The 23,310-nt window shown below is 49.0% G+C and overlaps 1 protein-coding gene across 9 annotated transcripts in view; it reads right to left on the bottom strand.

Moving 5' to 3' along the window:
• ARHGAP22 (Rho GTPase activating protein 22) overlaps positions 1 to 23,310 on the bottom strand; it is a 176,947-nt gene that overhangs the window by 20,614 nt on the left and 133,023 nt on the right. For 6 of the 9 annotated variants that reach the window (XM_043476357.1, XM_043476356.1, XM_043476359.1 and 3 more), the window contains one exon: positions 15,828 to 16,004. In XM_043476357.1, the coding sequence (XP_043332292.1) occupies positions 15,828 to 16,004 (177 nt within the window). The remainder of the gene's footprint in view (positions 1 to 15,827; positions 16,005 to 23,310) is intronic. The other 3 variants (XM_043476358.1, XM_043476361.1, XM_043476362.1) reach the window with 1 other exon arrangement.

Below are 23,310 nucleotides of genomic sequence, written 5' to 3'. Positions count from 1 at the left end.
TACCAGGCTCCTCCGTCCATGGGATTTTCCAGGCAAGAGTACTGGAGTGGGGTGTCATTGCCTTCTCCAAAATTCTCTCTAGAGAGTCACAAAGCCTGGGCAAATCTATCTAGCCTCCTCTTGGCCCCAACCCTTTCTGCTCTCCAATTTCCTGTTCCCAGGACATCTGCTGTCCACCTGTCCACTGGTCCATCCATCCTTCCATCACTCTTGCGTTTGTGCCCCACCCTGTTCTAGGTATTAGAGGGTCTCAGATCTGTCCAGAGGACTAGAAACATGTAAATACTACCACAGGCTCCTCTGCTGAAACCCCTTGTTGCCTCCCTCCTCCCCACCCAGGATAAAATCTAAACTTGGCAAGTAGATAGACAAGGGCCTGCCTACCTCTCCATCAGATTCTGAGGTGCAAAAGAACCTGGGTCAGGCAGAGGGCAGCTGCTGCATGGCCAGCCCCGCTGTTTGTGCGGTCACACAGCTCCCACATCTCCAAAGCCCTCTTTCAACATCATCTCAACCACCACCCACTCCCCTCCCACCCTGGTGAAGCTTTCCAGCCTACTCTTCCAGTCAGTCCCCTGAACACGGCTATGGCTGTGGGAAGTCCACAGGGTCCCAGGTGCTTCTAAACAGAGGTGATTTAGAGAAGGGGACATCAGGACTGGGGTCTAAGAATGAGCAAGAGATAGCCAGGAAGGCAGGGGTTGGGGTCTGGGGGCATGCATGAGCAGAAATCCCCAAGGCAGACATGGGGAGGGAGGTCTGATGAGGACCCTGGGGGTTGGAGGGTGCGTGTATGAGTGAAGAGGCTGGGAACATGGCAGTCTCGGGTCCTGACAAGAACCATAACTCCTGGTGAGCACTGGACTGACTTCATGCAGGGCTCAGGGGCTCTGAGAAATGACAAGACTTCCCCAGAGGCCCTCCCAAGTGCTGAGCCTGGTGAGGGTGCTAAGGATAGGGGTGGGGAACACAGGAGGCAGGTGATGCTCAAGGCTGAAGGCCATGGAGACAAAGATTTTGAGGTCGCACCTGCACATCCTAAGCCACTGTAGAGTGAAGTGGCCTCCCTTCCTATACCTCAGTTTCCCCATCTATAAAATGGGGACGATGACACTTGTCCTTAGGGGTGACCCCAAGGCCCTGCCCCCAGGCATCACCAGGCCTGGGGCTGACCCTACTTTGCCAGCGAGGCAGCGTGGAGCCTTGCATCAGACCTTGTTCAGGCTTCAGGTGCAAGCTGCCCCCTTACCTTGAGGGCACATCTCCCTTGAGGGGGAGATGCTCCCGGAGCCCCATAGGAAAGGATGGTTCCAGCTCCACCTCCCAGGGCTTTGCTCCCACCTTCCTCCTGCTGGAGGCACCGTGCGCTCAGGCAACAGACCTGGCCTCCCTCAGCCAGGGACCTTCCCCACCACTCCCCTTCTCAGAGGCTCTTGGGCAGAGCCTGGCAGGGCCTGGGACGGCTGTGCTGAACTTCCTCAGCCCTCCTGGCATGTCTCATGGGGGAGTGTTGCCAAGAACCAGCTCTAATAGGTCTGTCAGATCCCTGGAAACCCAGCCAGCCAGCGTGTGGGTTCCTCGAGGTCCCAGCCCACGCTCTTTACAAAGCATCAGCTCTGCCACCGGAGAGGAAGCTGGCATGGACCTCTGGATGAACCTGCTGACGGGTTCAAAGCTGGGCCAGGCCTCCCCTCCTGCCAGCTGCTCCCTGGCAAAGCCTGGCCCTCACTCCCCTCTCCCCAGAATCCCATGCAGGGGCAGGAAGGCACAGGCCCAGCACTCAGCTGACTCAGATCCCTGTCCTGGGTGACCTTGGGCATGTCCTCAATATCTCTGAGCCTGTCTCTGCCATGTCATAGGGCTGGCAGTAACTGTGGAAGAGCCTAATGGAAGCAGGTGCTTGATCAAAGTGGACGTCTCCTGACCCAGGAGGGCCAGCCCAGGACTGGGTGGGCTTTGCCTGCCCTGGGAGCCCAGCAGGAAAGGAAGACAACCAAGATTCTCTCTTGGAGCTGATCTCCGAGTGGCGACGTCAGGCTGGCTCTCTCCAGTAAAGGGGAGAGGCATAATAGCGGAGAGACGCAATGAGGAAAATAGTTATTAAATTCTCTCCAGAGATTCACAAACCCTTCCTGTTCTCTACTCCCCTCCCCAGGACACCTGCCATCCTCCCTGCATGCAGCCCACGGTGTGTAAATCCACTTTCCATCACTCCCACACTTGTGCCCATGCGCACTGCCCTCCTCTAGGTACTGTGTGCGTGCTCAGTCGTGTCTGACTCTTTGCGATCATATGGACTGTAGCCGCCAGGCTCCTCTGTCCATGGAATTTTCCAAGCAAGATTACTGGAGTGGGTTGCCATTTCCTACTCCAGGCGATCTTGCCGACCCAGGGATCAGAAGGTGCCTCTCTTGTGTCTCCTGCGTTGGCAGGCAGATTCTTTATCACTGAGCCACCTGGGAAGCCCCCTTTAGCAGCCTCAAAGCTGCTCTGAACATCTGTAACAAATTGGCTGGGCTGTAACCAAGTCTCAACAACCAACAGGCTGAAAATCAGCCAGGGGAGAGAAATACAAGGAGAAGCTAACATCTTAGGGGGTTGTTCTGCCCAGGGCAAGCCCATCCTCAGGGCAGAAGTGACCTCCACCTTTCTGGCATTAACCAGCCCACAGGCATAGGGGACGTTCTGAAGTCTGGAGAGGCCAAAGTGGGCTGAGCAGTGGACTTGAAGTTGGTAGCCGAGAGCTGGCATCCTGCCTGGTTCCCTCAATAGTGGTGATCTTTTGCAAGTCCCCGTGCCCTGGAAGGCTAGGTTCCTCATCCGTGCACGGGGGCTGCCCACCACCCGGGAGAGGGGTAGGAGGAAGCGTCCGAGCTCTCTTCCCCTCAACACGCGTGCTCGCTCCCCCAGCCCGGCGACCGGTTCCGCTGCTGCCCCCTACCCGCTCCCGCAACCGACCCGTCTCCCCGCTCCCTCCCGGACGCCCCGCGTCGCGCCGGCTCAACGTTGTCCTGGCACAAGCGCAGGATCTGCGTCCAAGCGCGCTGTCGGCCTGGGACGCGGCTTCCACTCGGCTTCGCGGGGCGCCCGTACCCTCTCCCGCGCTACCTGGGGCGGCCGGCGCGCAGCAGGCGGGCAGGCGGCAGGGCGGCCGTAGGCAGGCGCGGCACCCTGAGGAGGCCCGCGCGGCCGGCATCAGGCCCATGGCGCGCTCCGGCGCGGCGGCGCGGCGCGGCAGGAATGCCCGGCACGCGCGCAGGTAGCGTCTTGCCCGCCGCCCGCCCCGGGCCCGGACCCTGGAGCGAGGGAGGGAGGGCCCGGGACCTGCGAGTTTCTGAAATGCTGCTCCTGGAGTTCAGACTTCTGACCCGCTTCTTCCTAACGCTCGATGTTACAGCACCGTAGGAATACTAGCAATTCCCAGTGATCCGCCCCTTCTTCCTAAAGGACTCGCTTTAGAAGTTTCCGCTCCCAGCAGAATGGAAGGCAGGTGTTCCAGGTGGAGGCAACGGAGGCTCAGGGAGGTCAGGTGACTCGGTTTGGGTCAAGCAGCGGGAAGAGTGCTGAGCCTGATCTATAGCAGGGCTGCCGACCGCGGAGATGGTGTTCTGGGCTCCAGCCCTCTGCCCTACGGAGGGGCCAGCGCCCCATTGCCACGGAGGGTTAGGCGTCCTGTGCAGTCCTGAGCGGTATGAGTATTAATGTCCCCATTTTACAGATGAGACAGCTGAAGCTCAGAGAAGTTATGTAATTTTCCTAAGGCCACACAACTAGTAAGAGACAGATCTTCAATTCAAACCTATACTGTATTTCTGCAAAGCCTGTGAATCCAGCGAAAAAAGCCCACAATCACACACTTCCAAGGGTGCAAAGTGTGAGAACCGACATGGGTGCACAGCCTTCACCAGGAGGGAAGGCATTCACCAGGAGGGAACGTGGACAGAGAGGCAAAGCTGGGGCCCTGCAACACCAGAAGAAGGAATGGAGATCCCCAGGGGTCTGTGGGAAGAAATCTGTAAGGGAGGGGCTTTCTAAAAAATTACAATAAAATATTCATTTTGATCAGAGTTTTCTGGTGTCCCAGGCCAGTGAGGCCCATTAGTCCTGGTCCTGACACTAATGTGGGGGTGCGGGCTGAAGTCCTCCCAAGTGCTAGGAATGTGTGGGAGGGGTTCGTTCAGTGTTCTTCCCTCCCAGAGTCCAGGTAAGCGTGAAGGTTGGGAAGGGCGATTCGTGGAGACAGGGGGCTGTAAGTCAAGGAATATCCTGCCCTAAATCTGCCCCCAAAAGCCCGGGCTCCCAGGGCCCACAGTCCGCAAGGTCTGATCAGCTCTGTCTACAGTAGAGAGAGAGGTCCAGGGATTTCCCTGGTGTTCCAGTGGTTAAGACTCTGCCTTCCAACACAGGGGATGAGGGTTCAATCCTTTGTCGAGGAACTAAGATCCCACATGCCTCAGGGCAGCTAAGCCCAAATGCCACAACTAAGTCCTGATGCACCTAAATTAATTAATTAATTAATATAAAGTATAAAGAGAAAGGTCCGAGGGCTCAGTGGAGGCACCTGCTCCAGCAGCAGGGGGCCCTACCAGTTAGGCTGACTGGCCCTGGTACTGACTTGCTTTCTCTTTTCTGAGCCCCAGTGTTCCCACCTGTGTGGTTAGTTAGACTGGCCAATCTCTAGGAAACCCCTTCACCTAACTTCCTGTGCCTTCGCCCCCTACATTCCCAGGTGGATGGAGGTCTGCAGGTGCCTCCTATTTAGAAGGCTCTGGACTCTGGTGAGCACTGCCATAATGAACTCTAGGATAAACCCTGGCTAGGTCAACACCCATGCCACCATGTGGGGCTTTTTTTATCCATGAGGCCTGGAGTGAGGGGTGGGTGTGCAAAGATAGTTATGAAGCTTTCCTCTTGGGCCAGGACCAGGGAGCTGAGAGGCTGGGAGCGGGAGTCCTGTCCTCTCACATGAACAACTGGTGATAGATGACTTCTTGAGCTGGGCTGGCTCTCACTTCTGGGCAGGGTCCAGTCCCTTGGGGACTACCTCCGTCCTCAATCTTACCTCCCTTCCCCTGTCCCCACACCACTTTTGAGACAAGGCAGATCCAGAGGCTATGGTGCCTGGCAACAGAGCATCTTTGGATGGGCTCAACCTGAAGGCCGGCCGGGCCTGCTCTCAACCCTGCTGTGTGCTGTGAAGGCAAGCTGCTGAACCTCTCTGGGCCCTGGTCCCTCTCTATAATCTAATTTTGATACAATAAACCCCTGTCAAGAGTAGCAAATGGCAAGCATGAGATCACTTCCTCTTTCCTCTGGCTGACATGGAAGACCAAGGCTGTCGGGGAAGAAACTGAGGGCCAGTGAACCTGACCACAGGACATCCCGAGAGGTCCTGGCATCCGGCTCTTCTAGAACCAGCATCCAGCCCGGGCTCGGAGCTCCAGCAGACCTGGGTTACAGCGCTGGCTTGCTGCTTACTCCTTTGGGACCTGGATGGATTACTTGAACCTCCCTGCTGCTCAGTCTCCTCACCTTAAAAGGGGCTATAGTGGGACTGATTCCAAAGGGCCACTGTGAGGGTCAGTCGGGGTTGCAGAGCCTACCACTGGGACACGCTGAATAAACACTAGCTGTTCTGGAGAGTGGCCCAACTTCTCCCCTTGTGGCTGGTGGTCACCAGGACATCACACAGTGTTGCTGGCAACAGCCTTCAGTGGCCTCAGCTTAGCAATGACCATGACAAGCTCTTTTCTAGCCCTGGGATCTGAGCTCTTCTTAGCACACACAGGAAGCCAAGCAGGCCCAGTTGCAGGGGCATTTCCACCACAGTTGCTGGGAGGGAAGGAGGACTCAGTGAGCCAGCAAGGTGGGCAAGGGCCAGTTAGTTGAGCAGTTGAATATCACAGGAAGCAGTGGCGAGCTGCCCCTTATAAATCACCCTCGCTGGCTTGCCAGGCTCTCCCAAGATAAGGCAGCAGCTCCTCCGCCTTGTTCCCCTGGTAAACCACCCCAGGATCCCTGGCTGCAGATCAGTGGGGTCTGCGGTTGGAGGCTATTTCCCCTGTGGGGATCTAAGATCACAGACTCCCGGGGCACTGCAGGTGAGAAGCCTTGAGGGCTGCAGAAGAAGGAGGCCAAAGGGTGCTGTGTACTGACCCTTATACTTGTAAGAGGACTGATCTGGCCTCTGCAAGCCTGGGGCTGGATGGGGTTCAAGGCCTGTGGGAGTGATTCCTCTTCCACTTGACATGTGGTCCCTCAGGGCCCACCAGAATGGGCCTGGGGTACCAGACTCAGGTTCAAGTGCCCCCTTCTCCTGGTGCAGTGACTGAAGCCCAGTCCAGGTCAGCAATAGCCGCATCTTTCTCCTTTTGGAAAGGCTGCCAGGAAAGGTCCAGGCCCACTGGTTTGGTGGGTTAAATTCAGAGGAAATGGAGATAAGATGTTCTCTTCCTGAATCTCCCGAGAGCTGGGATCTGGAGTAAGTAGTGCTGGGCAGAAGGCTCCACCACTGCCAGCCTGGGCTGGGGCCAGTGACCTTTCATCTTCAATCTGTGCCTTGAGGGCTTCCATTTGAAGATATCATTCCAGCAAATAATGACCACAACCAGCTGGCCTAACAAGGATGCTTTGTGTCTCTCCAAGTTGTCCTGAGGCTGGATTTTCTCCATGTCAAGTGTCCTGCCCCATGGCCTCTGGGAGCTGCCTTTGTCCCCCTCCTTCCCTCCATGATTTCTGAGGAATCTAGGACAGGACTGTCAGCTCTGGGGGGAGGGGTCGGGGAAAGTCTGCAGAGGCCTGTGAGAGTCACACACACACCGGGGTGGGGCCGGCAGGGGGAGCGCAGGTCTGATGGCCACGGCGGGCTTGCTGCCTGGCCCTTCGTGCCCCTACTCAGTATGGAGCTGTCACTCTGGGCAAGGACACCATGCCCAAACCAGGCTCCTGGCATCAGGACTGCTGCCCTGTGCTGCAGCCTGTAAGGCTGAGACAGTTTCTGGGCTTTGCTTGGCAGTGTCCGCTGGGTAGGGGGGATAGTTACTATGCTCCTAGTTACTGAGCTGCAAACCCCGGTCCTCAGACTCCTGCATCCAACTACCCACTCAGGATGCCTGCAGTGGGCAGCAGTGTAATGACTAACAGGCACTGCAAACTCCCCTGTGCCCAAATGGAGCTGTGGTCTTGCTGCACTGTCCCAAACCTGCTCTAGGCTGTCTTCCTCTCTTGCTTAATTCCAGTTCTTTCTTGCCGCTTGATCAGACCCCTGGGTGTTCACCTTCACTGCTCCTTTTCTCTCAAACCCACATCCAGGAGATCTTGTAGGTCCTATTTTCAAAACAGATTTGGAATCTGCTCACCTTCACCACCACCCACCATAGGGGAAGTACTCTTGCTTATTGCCTACATTACTGACCCATTGTGGTCAGCAATCAGAGCTGCCCTTTTAACTATTTATCAGAGCACGTCCTTCCTCTGCCATCAGGCTCCTTTCACGCTCCCTGTCCCTCACTCCTTCAGCCCACCTGCCTGTGCGTGGGTTCAAGGTCACATCAGTACTCTCTGCTGCTGCCCAAGCTGCTGCCTGGGTCTGACACACACCCACCCTACGTCCTCCTGGCTCACTTTCACAACTTCTTCCAGGCCTTGGGTGTCACTCTCTCGTTAGGACCACCCTCACCATTGTGTTTTGTTGTTGTTCAGCGGCTCAGTTGTGTCTGACTCTTTGTGACCTCATGGACTGCGGCATGCCAGGCTTCCCTGTCCTTCAGCATCTCCCGGAACTTTCTCAGACTCATTTCCATTGAGTCAGTGATGCTATCCAAACATCTCATCCTCTGTCATCCCCTTCTCCTCCTGCCTTCAATCTTTCCCAGCATCAGGGTCTTTTCCAATGAGTCAGTTCTTCACGTCGGGTGGCCAAATGGTTCTATATTTTTCTTACCGTAACACTCACCACCTTCTAACACAGCAGTTCTCAAAATGTGGGTCCTAGACCAGCAGCATCAGCATCACCTGGGAACTTGTTAGAAACAAATTCTAGCAACTTAGAAACGGGTTTCCAACTCTCAGTCTCACTTTACAAGCCTTCTTCTGGGTGGCTGGTATGAGAACAATTGTCCTATGCCTTGGAGAGCATAGAATGGAACCTCCGTCTGATCCTTGCTGGGTGCCCAGCCTACATGCTGCTCTGTGTTGAATAAATAGAACTCTTCAGAACTGAGACTGCCGGGCACTTTGTATCCATTTTCTCTCTTAATTCTCATGACAATTCTGCAAAGAAGATGTTCTTTTTCCCATTTTGCAAACAAGAACACAGAGAGAGTTAAGTGGCATGCCCAGGGTCACACAGCAAGCAAGGGCAGAGCCAGATCACATGCAGACCACAGCCTGCTGCCAAGACCTCTGCTCACTCTGCCTCCTTCAATACTTCAGCTCAAAAGGCTTTGCTAATAAGCACTTTCCTATGCACATAAGACACACTTTCAAGCACTTGCTGGCTCGCTCCAGATAACCAGGCAAGATAGAACTCACCGCAAGCACTCAGCAGATGCTGGGTGACTCTGGTATCCCATGACTCCTTCTCTCCCCGTTTACAGAGAGCTAGCTAGGAGGGACCGCCCAACAGAGCCTCTTGGGGGGCTGTGTTCCTAGAGTTGGGCCTGGAAGTCCAGAGACTCACTGGGGACTGGGGCCCTCTTCACACTATCAAGTCTTCTGATCCATGAACAAGGGCTACCTTTCCCTTCATTTAGGTCTTCAATTTCTCTCAAGAATGTTATTTTCAGAGTATTAAGTTTTGTACTTCTTTTGTTAAATTTATTCCTTAGTATTTTGTCTTTTGGATACTATTATAAATGAAGTTTTCTTAATTTGTTTCCTCAGTGCTACTGTATAGAAATACAGCTTACTTGATCTTGTATCTTGCAATCTTGCTGAATTTTTTATTAGATCTAAAATAGATTTCTTAAGATTTTCTACATATGAGATTATGCCATCTGCAAATAGATTACTTGTTTCTCCTTCCTAATCTGGATGCATTTTATTTCATTTTCTTGCCTAAGTGCTCAGCTTGAATGTCTAGTACAATGCTGAACAGAAGTGGTAAAAGCAAGAATCCTGTCTTGTTCCTGAAAAGCATCCAGCTTTCTCCATTAAGCATGATGTTATCTGCAAGTTTTTTTATAGATGCCCTTTAGCAGGTTGAGAAAATTCCTTTCTATCTCTAGACAGTTGAGTGTATTTACCATCTTCAAGAAAATTAGAGATACCGAGGGAACATTTCATGCAAAGATGGGTTTGATAAAGGACAGAAATGGTATGGACCTAACAGAAGCAGAAGATATTAAGAAGAGGTGGCAAGAACACACAGAAGACCTGTACAAAAAAGATCTTCATGACCCAGATAATCACAATGGTGTGATCACTCACCTAGAGTGATCCAGACATCCTGGAATGTGAAGTCAAGTGGGCCTTAGAAAGCATCACTACGAACAAAGCTAGTGGGGGTGATGGAATTCCAGTTGAGCTATTTCAAATCCTGAAAGACGATGCCATGAAAGTGCTGCACTCAATATGCCAGCAAATTTGGAAAACTCAGCAGTGGCCACAGGACTGGAAAAGGTCAGTTTTCATTCCAATCCCAAAGAAAGGCAATGCCAAAGAATACTCAAACTACCGCACAATTGCACTCATTTCACACGCTAGTAAAGTAATGCTCAAAATTCTCTAAGCCAGGCTTCAGCAATACGTGAACTGTGAACTTCTAGATGTTGAAGCTGGTTTTAGCAAAGGCAGAGGAACCAGAGATCAAATTGCCAACATCCGCTGGATCATCGAAAAAGCAAGAGAGTTCCAGAAAAACATCTATTTCTGCTTTATTGACCATGCAAAAGCCTTTGGCTGTGTGGATCACAACAAACTGTGGAAAATTCTGAAAGAGATGGGAATACCAGACCACCTGACCTGCCTCTTGAGAAACCTATATGCAGGTCAGGAAGCAACAGTTAGAACTGGACATGGAACAACAGACTGGTTCCAAATAGGAAAAGGAGTATGTTAAGGCTGTATATTGTCACCCTGCTTATTTAACTTATATGCAGAGTACATCATGAGAAATGCTGGGCTGGAGGAAGCACAAGCTGGAATCAAGATTGCCAAGAGAAATATCAATAACCTCAGATATGCAGATGACACCACCCTTATGGCAGAAAGTGAAGAGGAACTAAAAAGCCTCTTGATAAAAGTGAAAGAGGAGAGTGAAAAAGTTGGCTTAAAGCTCAACATTCAGAAAACTAAGATCATGGCCTCTGGTCCCATCAATTCATGGGAAATAGAAGGAGAAACAGTGGAAGCAGTGGCTTACTTTATTTTTGGGGGCTCCAAAATCACTGCAGATGGTGATTGCAGCCATGAAATTAAAAGATGCTTACTCCTTGGAAGGAAAGTTATGACCAATCTAGATAGCATATTAAAAAGCAGAGACATTACTTTGCCAACACAGGTCCATCTAGTCAAGGCTATGGTTTTTCCAGTGGTCATGTATGGATGTGAGAGTTGGACTGTAAAGAAAGCTGAGCGCAAAAGAATTGATGCTTTTGAACTGTGATGTTGGAGAAGACTCTTGAGAGTCCCTTGGACTGCAAGGAGATAAGTCCTGGGTGTTCATTGGAAGGACTGATGCTGAAGCTGAAACTCCAATACTTTGGCCACATCATGGGAAGAGTTGACTCATTGGAAAAGACCCTGATGCTGGGAGGGATTGGGGGCAGGAGGAGAAGGGGACAAAAGAAGATGAGATGGCTGGATGGCATCACTGACTCAATGGACATGAGTTTGAGTAAACTCTGGGAGTTGGTGATGCACAGGGAGGCCTGGCGTGCTGCGATTCATGGGGTCGCAAAGAGTCGGACACGACTGAGTGACTGAAATGAACTGATCATAAAATGGTGCTGGATTTTATCTAATGCCTTTTTTGAGTTGATTGAGATGATCATGTGGTTTTTGTTCTTTATTCTACTGATGCATCACATTAATTAATTTTCAGATATTAAACCACTCTTTCATTCCTATGATAAATCTCATTTGTTCATCATGTGTAATCCTTTTATAAAATGCTGGTTTCAATTACTTTTGTATTTTGTTGAGAAATTTTCCATCTGTATCCACAAGATATTGGTACTCCAGCAATTCTTCTCTCCCTCACTTGCACCATCATTGCTACTTTGTCTCCCAACTTAAAAAAATAAAACTCTCTCTTTACCTGACTCCCCACTCCAGCTACTGTCCCATTTCTCTGTTTCCCTTTACAGCAAACTTCTTGAAAGAGTTGGCTATGCTCACACTTCAGTTCCCCTCCTCTCATCCTTTCTCATGCCCACTATCATCTGGCTTTACCCCCAGGACTCCACCAAAACCACTCTTGTCCAAGTCACCAGTGAACTGTGCTCTCCACCTGTTCTCTCCTGGTCGATCTACCAGCAGTTCATAGACACGTCTTCCTTAGGTGGTCTCTTCACTCAGTTCAGGAACCACAGTCACTCCCGGCTCTCCTTAGCCCCGCTGCTGGCCCCTCCTCTCTTCCTGTCCTCCTACTTGAGGGCAGCTCAGGGCTCAGCCCGGGTCCTCTGCTGTCTCTTCACTAGCTTCGTGATGTCTCATCCAGACTCATGGCTTCAAAACCCCATCTGTGTGTCAACGGCTCCCAAATCCCCTTTCCAGCCCAGTCCTCCCTTCTGATCTCTAGCCCTAACTGTCAGACTGCCTACTTGATACCTAAACTTGAGCCTCTAACAGGGACCCCAGACTAAAGTCCAAAGTGAACTCTCCATTTTCCTTCCAAACAACTGCACTTCTCTCTTCTCTCTTGTCTCAGTGAATGACTAATCCATCCTTCCAGTTGGCTTAGGTCAAAACACCTTAGAATTACCTTTGACTTCTCTCATTCTCTTACACCTTTCACCCTTTCCAGTGAGGGAAGTACTATTGGCTCTACCTTTAAAATATATCAAGAAATCTATTATTCCTCATCACCAGTGCCATCTGGAGCCAAGCCACCATCATCTCTCACCTGCCTGATTGTATAATGAGCTCCTTCCTAACTGGCCTCCCTGTTTCTGTCTTTGCTTCTTTCATCATTCTCAACACAGCCGCCAGAGGGACCCTGTTGGAACCTGAGTCAGACTCGGCCACTGCTCTGTTCAAGACCTGCCAATGGTACCACCTTGCCAGAGTCATCACGGTGACAAGGCCCTCCTGATTTACCAGCCTCTACCTCCTCTCACTCCCTTCACAGATTGCTCTAGTCATGCTGGCTTCCTTACTGCTCTTCCAACTTGGACAGCCCTGTCTCTACTTTCAAAACTCTCTGCCCAGATATATGTGTAATCACCCTTTCATCTCCTTTAGTCAAATGTCACTATACACTGAACCCTCCATCCCTCCCACTTGCCCTCCCCATCCCAACTTGCTTGCTGTCTGTTTTCTTTCCTAGAATGTGTGCTCCACAAGGGCAGGGACCTTGTCTGTCCTACTCATTGCTGTGATTCCAGCCCCTAGAACACATCCCCCAATGAATGACTGGCTGGTTGAATGAATGAATGCCCAGACAAAGGCACTCTATCAGGGCCACTCCTGGGCAGGCCATCAGCAGTAACCAGCTCCCCTGACCCACTGGCCAGCCCCATTTTCTTTTTGGGGCAGCCAGGCTCTCCCCTGCCTGCAGTAGGCATGTTGCCCATTTGTGCCTGTCAGAGGTGGTCGCTTTCTGCCAGAACAAACATACTTGAAAGGGTTCACAGGCTCCGTTATTAAACAGTGAAAGAAGGGCTGATCCCCTAAGCCTCCTTTGCAGGGGGACCCAGGCTAATAACAGCTTTGCCAGGAAACCTGCAGAGGCGGATGAAGCCCCCCCTTCGAGAGCCCACACTTGCCTGGACATGTCTGTCACCACTAACCCCTGGGATTTCTGCATTTCCTCTATACTTCTGGTCGAAAGGAGATAAGCGCCTTTGATGGCGGTTCCTGTTTAAATTCTTGTGAGTTCTTCAACACACAGTGCACTGCCTGAGAAATCTGTAAATGCTAGGGGAAGAAGGCTGGGGGAGGGCAAATCTGGATTCTATGTGGGATTCTGCAAACGGTCCCCATTCGGCAAGCACAGAGACAGACAGACAAGCACATGTGTCCAGGGAGTCAACACACCCTGAGTACAGGTAGACCATGTGTGATGTGACAGTGTCCTGATGGGCTGGGACGGAGCACAGCTTCAGAGGTCAGAACAACTGCCTGTTTCTCAGTTCCAGATGACTAACTCTGTCATCTTGGGCAAATTATTTAGCCTCTTTGACCTTTAGTTTCTTTCCTTTCTTGGTTCTATTTAGTTTTTGATTTTTTAATATAGTGAAATATGCAGACATTCAAAAAGTATTTAAAGCACATATTCACAGATATGCATAGTATTAAAAATGCATACCCTTGCAACTAGGCCTGCTATCCTGACTTGACAGCATTCATCTCTTTGTTTGACTTTATATTTTTTGCTGCCTAATTATTTGGCCATAAATAGTATAGTTTCGGGAGAAGGCAATGGCACCCCACTCCAGTACTCTTGCCTGGAAAATCCCATGGACGGAGGAGCCTGGTGGGCTGCAGTCCATGGGGTCGCTAAGAGTCAGACACGACTGAGTGACTTCACTTTCATTTTTCACTTTCATTTTTCACTTTCATGCATTGGAGAAGGAAATGGCAGCCCACTCCAGTATTCTTGCCTGGAGAATCCCAGGGACGGGGAAGCCTGGTAGGCTGCCGTCTATGGGGTCGCACAGAGTTGGACACGACTGAAGTGACTTAGCAGTAGCAGCAGCAGTATAGTTTCCCTCTGCCCTATTTTCTAAAAATTTTTATTTTTATTATGCCCCAAGGCATGTGGGATCTTAGTTCCCCAAGCAGGGATTGAACCTGCATGGAAGCTCTGGATCGCCAGGGAAGTTCCATCTTTCTGCCCTATCTTTGACTTTATATAAATGGAATTGCTGCCCTAGTCTCACAGTATGACTTTATATAAATGGAATTCCTGTCCTAGTCTCACAGTATGTTTTTAGGGTTCATGCATATTGTTGGGTGGAACTGTAGTTCATTCATTCTCACTGCTGTAGAGTTTTCTGTTGTAAGAATGAATCATTTATTTTTCCATTGCATTGCTGCTAAACACGTGGTGCTTTCTGTAACTCAGTCAAAGAGCCTCTTGCTAGCCAAGATCATGGCAATGTTTTCCTTTCCCTAGTGTTCAAAGGTGCCACCTGAAAGTCCAGCTGCATAGGCGTCTTCTCTGGATTCTATTCTCCTCCACTGGGTCACTTTCAAATACCTTGCACATAAAGGAGCCTGTAGAGGCTGCAGAAGTTCCTTGATGGGCTTAAGTATTCCCAGGCCATTAAACTGGGGCTGTGGGTCAAAGGCGCCATGATCACCAGGGGGCAGAGAGGCCATGGCTAACAGGGTGGGGCCACTTAGGAAGCCCCCAAAGGTGAGCTTCTGCCCCGGCCTGGATGGTGCATCAATCAAACACTATGCAACATGGAGAGAGAGGATGTTCATGGCTCGTGTGGTTAGGACATGGCTGGTCCTGTCTCCATACTCAGTGGCAAGTTGGTGGCCCCAGCCCAGCCGACATGGTGATCCTTCTAGAAGCCCTTTCCATGATGACTGCACAGGGACACCAACCTACAGAGAACAGCACCTGCGCAGCTGGGCATCACCATTGCTTTCTGTGCCCCATGTCCAGACCTTCAGCACACCCTGCAGCCCCATCTTTAGGATAAGTCTCAGCTGACCGTTCTCCATGTCTCCTCCATTCCCACTCATGCCCAGGCCCCGCATCCTTGTCAGATGAGAGTCTCAGCCTTGTCCTTCTATGGCCCACCCTTCACACAGCAGCCAGAGGGCTCTAATAAGTCAAATAGTGTCTGTCTCCTGTTCAGAGCTCTCCCTGGTGTTCCATCAATTTAGAAGGAAATCTGAAATCCCCACTATATCCCCAAGGCTTTAGGTCCTCCATCTTCCCATCCTCACTCTTTCAGACCCTCTGATCTTCCTGAGAGTCCTTGTGTTTCCACGGCCCTTTCCCAACCCTTTGCACTCACTGGTCCCTCTGCCTGCATCTCTTTTCCATATCCTTGGCTTTCCCGGTGACATTACTAAGTTGACTTTATAAAGTCTGTCCTTCCGTGTGGCTCTACTTGGCTCCCTTCATTTCTCCCCAGGGGACATCATGAGTCACCTTTACTTGCCTATCATCTCTCTCTCCCAGGACAAGGGAAGGGGGAGGGGAGGGTAGAGGCATCCTCTGGTTTAATTCTTAGTACCTGGAATACCACTCCATACACGGCAGGAACCCAATAAAAGTGTAGAATAAAGGAGCAGGTAAGTAAATGGCAACTTTCTTTTTCAGGTCAGGTCCAGGGCTATGTAGGCCATGAAGGGGCCACAAGTCGCAGCAGAGGGAAGGACTTGGTACCTCACCATCCAAAATGACCCTGAGTGCCTACTTCTGGCCTCAGACACACCCAACACTCAGCAAGGATCTGGACACAGAGGGAAGCACACACAAACCACAGGACTTTCAGGTCAGAAGAGGGCACGTTTTTGAAAAGTGGCCCAAGTCTCCCCTGCTAGGACCTGCTTGGTCCACCAAGGGTCCTGAGGACCGGCAGCAGAAAAGGACAACACTGCCTGTCTGTCTGCTGCCGCAGGAAGCATGGGACTCAGCCAGCAAGTCCTGAGACAGAGGGATCTTGCAGGCTCAGTGTGGGGAGGAGGGGCGTGATTACCTGAAGGCAAGGGTTCTAGAGGGTGAGCATGCGCGCTACGGGCAGTACCTCGGCCAAACGGGGCCCAGATGACCCGGCGGATGGCCTGCACCCAGTCTTCCATGTCCCGCTGGGAGCTGGCCATGAGCAGGAGCGCCTCGGGGTTGGCCGGCACCTTCTCCCGCTCCCCGGCACCACCTGCAAGACAGAGAGAACAGGCTTACTGCAGGCACCCGGGCAGACATGGGGTGCCTCCCCCACAGGGCTCTCTCCGGCCCAACACCAGGTGGCTTTCATTCCCTGGGGTGTGAGACGGCCGTCTCTCCAAAAACCATTCAGCAGCAGCTGTGCTTTCTGGTTCTATATTTGCACATCTTCATACCTCGCACATCTGTCTTTGGGGCCCTCTTGGGTTTCTCCCTTAGCCTTCTTGGTTATTTTTCCCTATTATTAAAATCATCCTGGGGTACTATTAGAAAAAAGCATGCAGATTTGACAGCAGCTCAGAGAAGCTCAGACACCAGAGGAGCTTCAGTACGTATTTTGTTAAATCAACTTTACACATCTTTAAACCCAGCTAAATGTCACTAAGTGCTTTTAACATGGGCTGTGACATCACAGCCTGCTCTCCCATCCCTGAAAACAAGGCCTGATTCTTCACATGTATTAAAGTTACAGAGGGAATTCTCTGGCGGTCCAGTGGTTAGAATTTTGCATTTCCACTGACGGGACTCTGGGTTCAATTCCCATTAAGAGAAATAACATCCTGCAAGCCATGCAGTGCAAACAAAAAAAAAATTTTTTTTTAAGTTACTGAGACGATATTAAACCAGGATGAAACAAATACTCCAGAATTCTCCATCTGTCCCCACTCACAGCTAGATACTGGATTATTATCCAAAGGCAGAAAGATAGGAATGCCCAGACGTTTTTGATGAATTGACTTTTTCTACAGTAGCTCCAGAGGTCCTTGAGTTTTCATGTGCAAGTGAATTAATTTTGGAGATATACCTAAAACAATTTATACTGAACTGAGGTCTATATACAGGCAATTTAAGGGATTTTCAAGAATAATCTTATCTTTATGGCCCGTCCCATAGCATATAACTCACTGTTACTTGCTAAGGTCCTAGAACCTCAGACCCTAAGTGGGTTTACCTGCTGATGGGATGAGTCCCAGACATCTCTGTTCCCAAAGGAGTGGGATGAAAGGAGAGCTGTGAGACCCAGGCCATTCCTTCTGGAACCCTCAGCCCAGTGATGGAGACCAGACAGGAGTAGTGAACCAGAGAATATATGACTCTCCTGATGAACAAAGCTGACACACATCTGTCCTTCTAGGATTCTTTAATCTTCACAATGACCCTGAGTGAGGTACTGTTACTATTTTCATTTGACAGGCAGGGAAACTGAAGCACAGAGTGACTATGGGACTTCTCTCAATTCACACAGCTAATACATGGCCCAACCAGTCCATCCTAAAGGAGATCAGTCCTGGGTGTTCATTGGAAGGACTGATGTTGAAGCTGAAACTCCAATACTCTGGCCACATCATGGGAAGAGTTGACTCATTGGAAAAGACCCTGATGCTGGGAGGGAATGGGGGCAGGAGGAGAAGGGGACAAAAGAAGATGAGATGGTTGGTTGGCATCACCGACTCAATGGACATGAGTTTGAGTAGGCTCTGGGAGTCAGTGATGGACAGGGAAGCCTGGCGTGCTGCAGTCCATGGGGTCACAAAGAGTCGGACACAACCGAGCGACTGAATACATGGCAGAGCCTGGGATTCAAAGTCCCGGGCACTGGGCTCTGATCCAGCCCATGGTCCTGTCGTTTCTCCATCAATGAGGCAGCCCTCTGGGGTCAGGCTGACAGCGCCCAGAGCAAGGCAGCTGAGGACTGGGGAAACCGAGGAGGCTGCTCTGAGGGCTGAAGCATGGGATGAGATGCATCCTTGCTGAGACGATACACATGAGGCCTGGAGGCAGGGTAAAAGGAAAGCGTGCTGATGGGGCCCATGGAGCCTAAAGCTCAGAAGAGCGGTGAGCCAGGGTCCTAGGATGCCTTCTGAGCTCTTCAGGACACACACAGGAGTCCGACTCCTTTCAGCCCAGGCAGCAATGCAGAGGCAGAGAGGAAGGAAGCTTGAAGCAGAGACAGCAGAGCCTGGAGCCCAAGAGACAGTGAGGCCAATGGAAAACAAAGACTGGAGGCATGGCTGGGGCAGCTGTGTGGTCATTCACAGGGCAAGGGCACCACCACCGAGAAGGGGCTGGCTCTGCATCCTTAGGAGTCAACACCACATGCACTATGAGGCAGGGCTGGCTGCGTGTGGGGACGGGAAGGTTTTCTATGTTTGCTTTTCTGGAGAAACATCCCAAAATAACTCAGAAGAAAAGGACCTGGAGATCGACGACTCCAAGAATATGTTGTGGTTACTTGTTTGTCCTAAATGAATACTCAGGTTTGTATATAACTGGAATTTCTCATTTTTTCACTTCTTTTTTTCTAAAGACGGTGACCCATGTCAAACAAGCTCAAAACCTGGCTCTGCCCTTCCCGCAGGTTGACAGATTCTCTCACGTCCAGTTGCACCTCGGCCTAGGGTCCTGCTCTCCTGGTGCTCTCAGCCTGTGGGTTTAACTTTTCAAGTATTTTTCATGTGTGTGCATTTATCTATGTGTATTTCTATATAGCATATTTAACTTTTTAAGAAATTGCCATAACCTGTTCTCCAAAGTGATTGCACTACTCTATGCTGCCACCAGCAATATATGAGGGTTCCAGTTTCTCCACTTCCTCACCAACACTTGCTGCAGCTGGTCTCTTTACTTCTAGTCATTATAATGGGTGTGTAGGGGCAGAGTATCATGTTTGAATTTGCATTTTCCAAATGACTATTGATCCTGAGTATCTTTTTATGTACTTAATTGCCATCCATGTGTCTTATTTGGTGAAATATCTGTTGAAATCTTTTATCCACTTTTAAAATATTTATTTTTATTTATTTGGCTGAGGCGGGTCCTAGCTGCGGCCTGCAGGATCTAGTTCTCTGAACAGGGATCAAACCCAGGCACCCTACAATAGGAGCTCAGAGTCTTTAGCCACTGAACCACCAGGGAAGTCCCTACCCATTTTAAAAATCGGTCGTTCATGTTTCATTATTGAGTTTTGAGAGTTCTTTACATCTTCTGGGTGAAAGCTCTTTATCAGATATATGCTACGTAAATATCTCTCCCAGTCTGTGCCTTCTCTTTTCATTCTATTAACAGTGTGTTTGCAAGAGCGGAAGTGTTTAATTTGGATAAAGCTCAACTTATCAATTTTTTCTGGTTGTGTATCTAAGAAAATTTTGCTTAACCCAAGGTTGTAAAAGTTTTCTCCTAGATTTTCTTCCGGAAGTTTCATGTTTTAGGGTTTATGTTTAGCGTATGAGTTAGTTTTGTAGATGGTGCAAGATAAAGCTTGGAATTCATCCTCTTATACATGGATGTCCAGTCGTTCCAGCACCATTTGGTGAACAGACTATCCTTCCACACTGACTTGGGCACTTACACAGGTGATCACATCACCTGCAAATAAAGACAGTTTCACTTCATCCCTTCCAGTCTGGGTGCTTTGTATTCCTGTTTCTTGCCTAATTGTGCTGACTAGAGCCTTATACCATGTTGAATAGAAGTGGTTAAGAGTGGACATCTTATCTTATTCTTGATCTGATAGGAAAAGCATTCAACTTTTCACCATTAAGTTTATCTGCTGCAAGTTTCTTACTGATGTCCTTTCTCAGGTTGAGGAACTTCTATTTCCAGTTTGCTGGAGAGTTTTTTTGTTTTTGTTTTTAACAGAAATGGATGTTGGGGTTTTGTCAAATGTTTTTTTCTCTAGCTTTTGAAAAACCGCATTTTATGTTTTTAGTTTGTTATTACAATGAATTATGCTCATAGATTTTCAAATGTTAAACTACTTTTGCATTCCTGAAATCCCAACTGGTCATGATGTGTTGTCCTTTTTATTATTGCTGGGTTCAATTTACTAAAATATTGTGGAGAATTTTTCATCTGTATTCACAAAGGATATTGGTAGGCCGTTTTCTTTTATGTCTTATTTTGGTATCAGGGTAATACTGGTTTCACAGAATAAGCTGGTAAGTATTCCCTTTTTCAATATTTTTGGAAGAGTCTGTGTAGAGTTGCCATTGTTTTTAATATTTGGTAGAATTCATTGTGGGAAGGTTTTTAATAGCAAATTAACTTTCTCTAATATAGACACCTATTTCTTTTGAGGGAGCTTTGTAGTTTGTGTCTTTCAAGGAATTTGTCTGTTTCATCTAAGTTGTTGAATTCATTGACATAAAGTTGTTCAGAATATTCCTTTACTGTGTTTTTAGTATTTGAAGAGTCTAGTGATGTCGACTCTCTCATTTCTATCATTGGTAATTTGTGTCTTCTCTTTTCCCCTAGTTAGTCCTCTAGACGCTTACTGATTTTATTAACCTCAAAAAAGAGATTTTTGTTTTACTGACTTTATGTCTTTGTTTTTCTGGTTAGCAACCTTTGAAAGGGCTAGAGTAAATATTTTAGGTTTTCAGGCCATATGGTCTCTGCCAAAACTATGTACTCTGCTGTTGTAGTTAAAAAGCAGCCACAGACAACATGTAAGTGAAAGGGCAGGGCTGTGTATTTGTGTATAAATTTGATTTCAAAAAGGGGAAGCCAGTCCGCAGGTTGTAGTTTGCCAACTTGTGTTGTATCTCATTAATTTACACTCTGATCTTAATTGCTTCTCTTTATCTGTTCACTTTGTGTTTAATTTGGTCTTATTTTTCTAGTGTCTTAACAGTATTTAGTATTATAATTGCCCCCTAAGTATGCTTTAGAGGCATGCACAAAATTTGTATATTGTTTTTTTCATCTTTATTCAGCTCAAAATGTCTTATCCTTTGGATTTCTTCTTTGACCTATGCATTATTTAGAAATGTGTTATTTCCAAGTTTGGGAGGATTTTCCAGAAATCTTTCTGTTAACTGATTTCTAAGTTAATTCCCTTATTTTCAGAGAAGATACACTGTCTGATTTGAACATATTTTTGGCTGTACCACACGGCTTGCAGGTCTTAGTTCCTGGACCAGGGACTGAACCAGTGTCCTCAGCAGTGAAAGCATGAAGTCCCAACCACTGGACTGCCAGGGAATTCCCGTGAATATGGTCTATCTTGCTAAGCGTTCTGTGTGCACTGAGAAGAATGATTCTGCTGTAGCTGGGTAAAGTGTTTCATAAATTAGGTCTAGTTGTTGACTTTTAAAAATATTTTACATATTCTTACTGATTTTCTGTCTATGTCTTCCTATATATTTTGTTTCTAAGACTTATTTGGTGGGTCCAGAGTTCTCAGTATAGAGCAAACTATCCCCCACTGCGGAGAGAAAACACTTCTGTGCATTCTATGCAATGCCCCAGGAGTCACGAGGTCTGGCAGACAGCAAGAGGCACTATTCCCTGCGCTGTATCAGAATGCTCAGTGTGGCCTCTAACCCTTTCTAGTGCTTCTCTCTTGGCCTCGGGGATTTTCCGCACACTCCTGTGCACGAGGCAATGAGCTCCAAGGGAGTTTCCTCTCCGAGCAGCACTTTCCTCCTTGGTGCTCTATTCTGAACACTTGAGATGCTCTGGTCTCCCCAGCTGTCTCTCTAACTCATGGAGCTCACTGGGTTCCACCTGGGTTTCCCCTTCCTGCATCACAGCCTGAAAACTTTCCCAGGGCAGTAAGCTATTGCATGGTGTAGGGCTCACTTCCTTTGTTTCCCATCTCTTGCGGGGGGTGGATGTCAACAGTCCTTCACTGCCTAATGTTTTGAAAGTAAGTATCTTAAAAATCATTGTTTCATATTATTTGTCCTTTTGGGGGGATTGTTTTAGGTGGGAGAGCAAACTGGTCCCCATTGATTGTGCATAGTAGGGTGTATAGAGCACCCCTGGCCTCTACTCACTGGATGTTGGTAGCAGCCTCTCCCTCCTCCCCAGGTTTGACAGTCAAAAATGTCTCCACCTGTTCTCAAATGTTCCTTGGGGGTCAAGGCTGCCCCCAGTTGAGAAGCATTGATATAGAGCAATGAGATCTAGACTTCCTCTGAGCCTAAATGACTATGATCCTACAGCTGTAGGCACAATATGGCTTGTCTGAAAATCATAACTGTCTCACCTATCACACCAGCTTCCTACTGTGTTTCTGTCTTAGTGCTGGGTCTCCAGGTGCCCAGAGCAGAAAATTGGGAGTCACCTGACCTGTTCCTCCCCTTGTCCCCTTCCTGTCCCATACTGTCCCCTGATGAGCTCGTCCAGTCTCAGGGCTTTAACTGCCATCCCTAAGCCGACAACTTCCAGACTCACTCTTTCCCTGCCCTCCAGATCCTTCTGTGCCCCTCCCCAGACAGCTCCAATGAGATGTCTCCAGGCATCTCCCAAATATGAATTCCATCTCCACATCTGGGACCCCTCCCCTTCCCAGGTGAGGTCAATTCCACCTTCTGGTTACCCAAGTGGAAACCAGACACATCCTCAGCTCCACTCTGTCTCATAGCCATTCCAATGAGTAAATTCTTTGTTAAAAATTAATTAATTAATTTTAATTGGAGGCTAATTACTTTACAATATTGTACTGGTTTTTGCCATACATTGACATGAATCAGCCATAGGTGTATGTGTGTTCCCCATCCTGAACCCCCCTCCCACCTGCCTCCCCTTCCCATCCCTCTGGGTCATCCCAGTGCACCAGCCCTGAGCACCCTGTCTCATGCATCGAACCTGGACTGGCAGTCTATTTCACAGGTGATAATATACATGTTTCAATGCTATTCTCTCAAATCATCCCACCCTAGCCTTCTCCCACAGAGTCCAAAAGACTGTTCTTTACATCTGAGTCTCTTTTGCTGTCTTGTATATAGGGTCATCGTTACCATCTTTCTAAATTCCATATATAGGCATTAATATTCTGTATTGGTGTTTTCCTTTCTGACTTTCTTCACTCTGTATAATAGGCTCCAGTTTCATCCACCTCATTAGAACTGATTGGTGAGGAGAAAAGGGAACCCTCTTTCACTGTTGGTGGGAATGCAAACTAGTACAGCCACTATGGAGAACAGTGTGGAGAGTCCTTAAAAAATGGAAATAGAACTGCCATACGACCCAGCAATCCCACTGCTGGGCATACACACCAAGGAAACCAATGAGTAAATTCTATTGGCTCCTCCTTCAAGACCTTCAAAATCTGGCCACTTATCACTGTTCCACCTGGTCCAAGCCATCATCATTTCTCCTCTGGATTATTGGTATGGTCTTTAGGCTCCCTCCCTTGCTCCCAGTGGCTTATTTTCAGTATGGCAGCATAGTGAACCAGCTCACACACCTCTGCAGTGTCCACCCCTCAGCAAAGTCCTTGCAGTGATCTTCCAGGGGCCTCGATCTCTTGCCCATTACCCCTCATGCCTCATAGCTGTTCTCTGCTTTGC

Source organism: Cervus canadensis, chromosome 8 (genome assembly GCF_019320065.1).
Source record: "Cervus canadensis isolate Bull #8, Minnesota chromosome 8, ASM1932006v1, whole genome shotgun sequence".
Taxonomy (NCBI): domain Eukaryota; kingdom Metazoa; phylum Chordata; class Mammalia; order Artiodactyla; family Cervidae; genus Cervus; species Cervus canadensis.
This window is presented reverse-complemented; position numbering and strand designations above follow the sequence as displayed.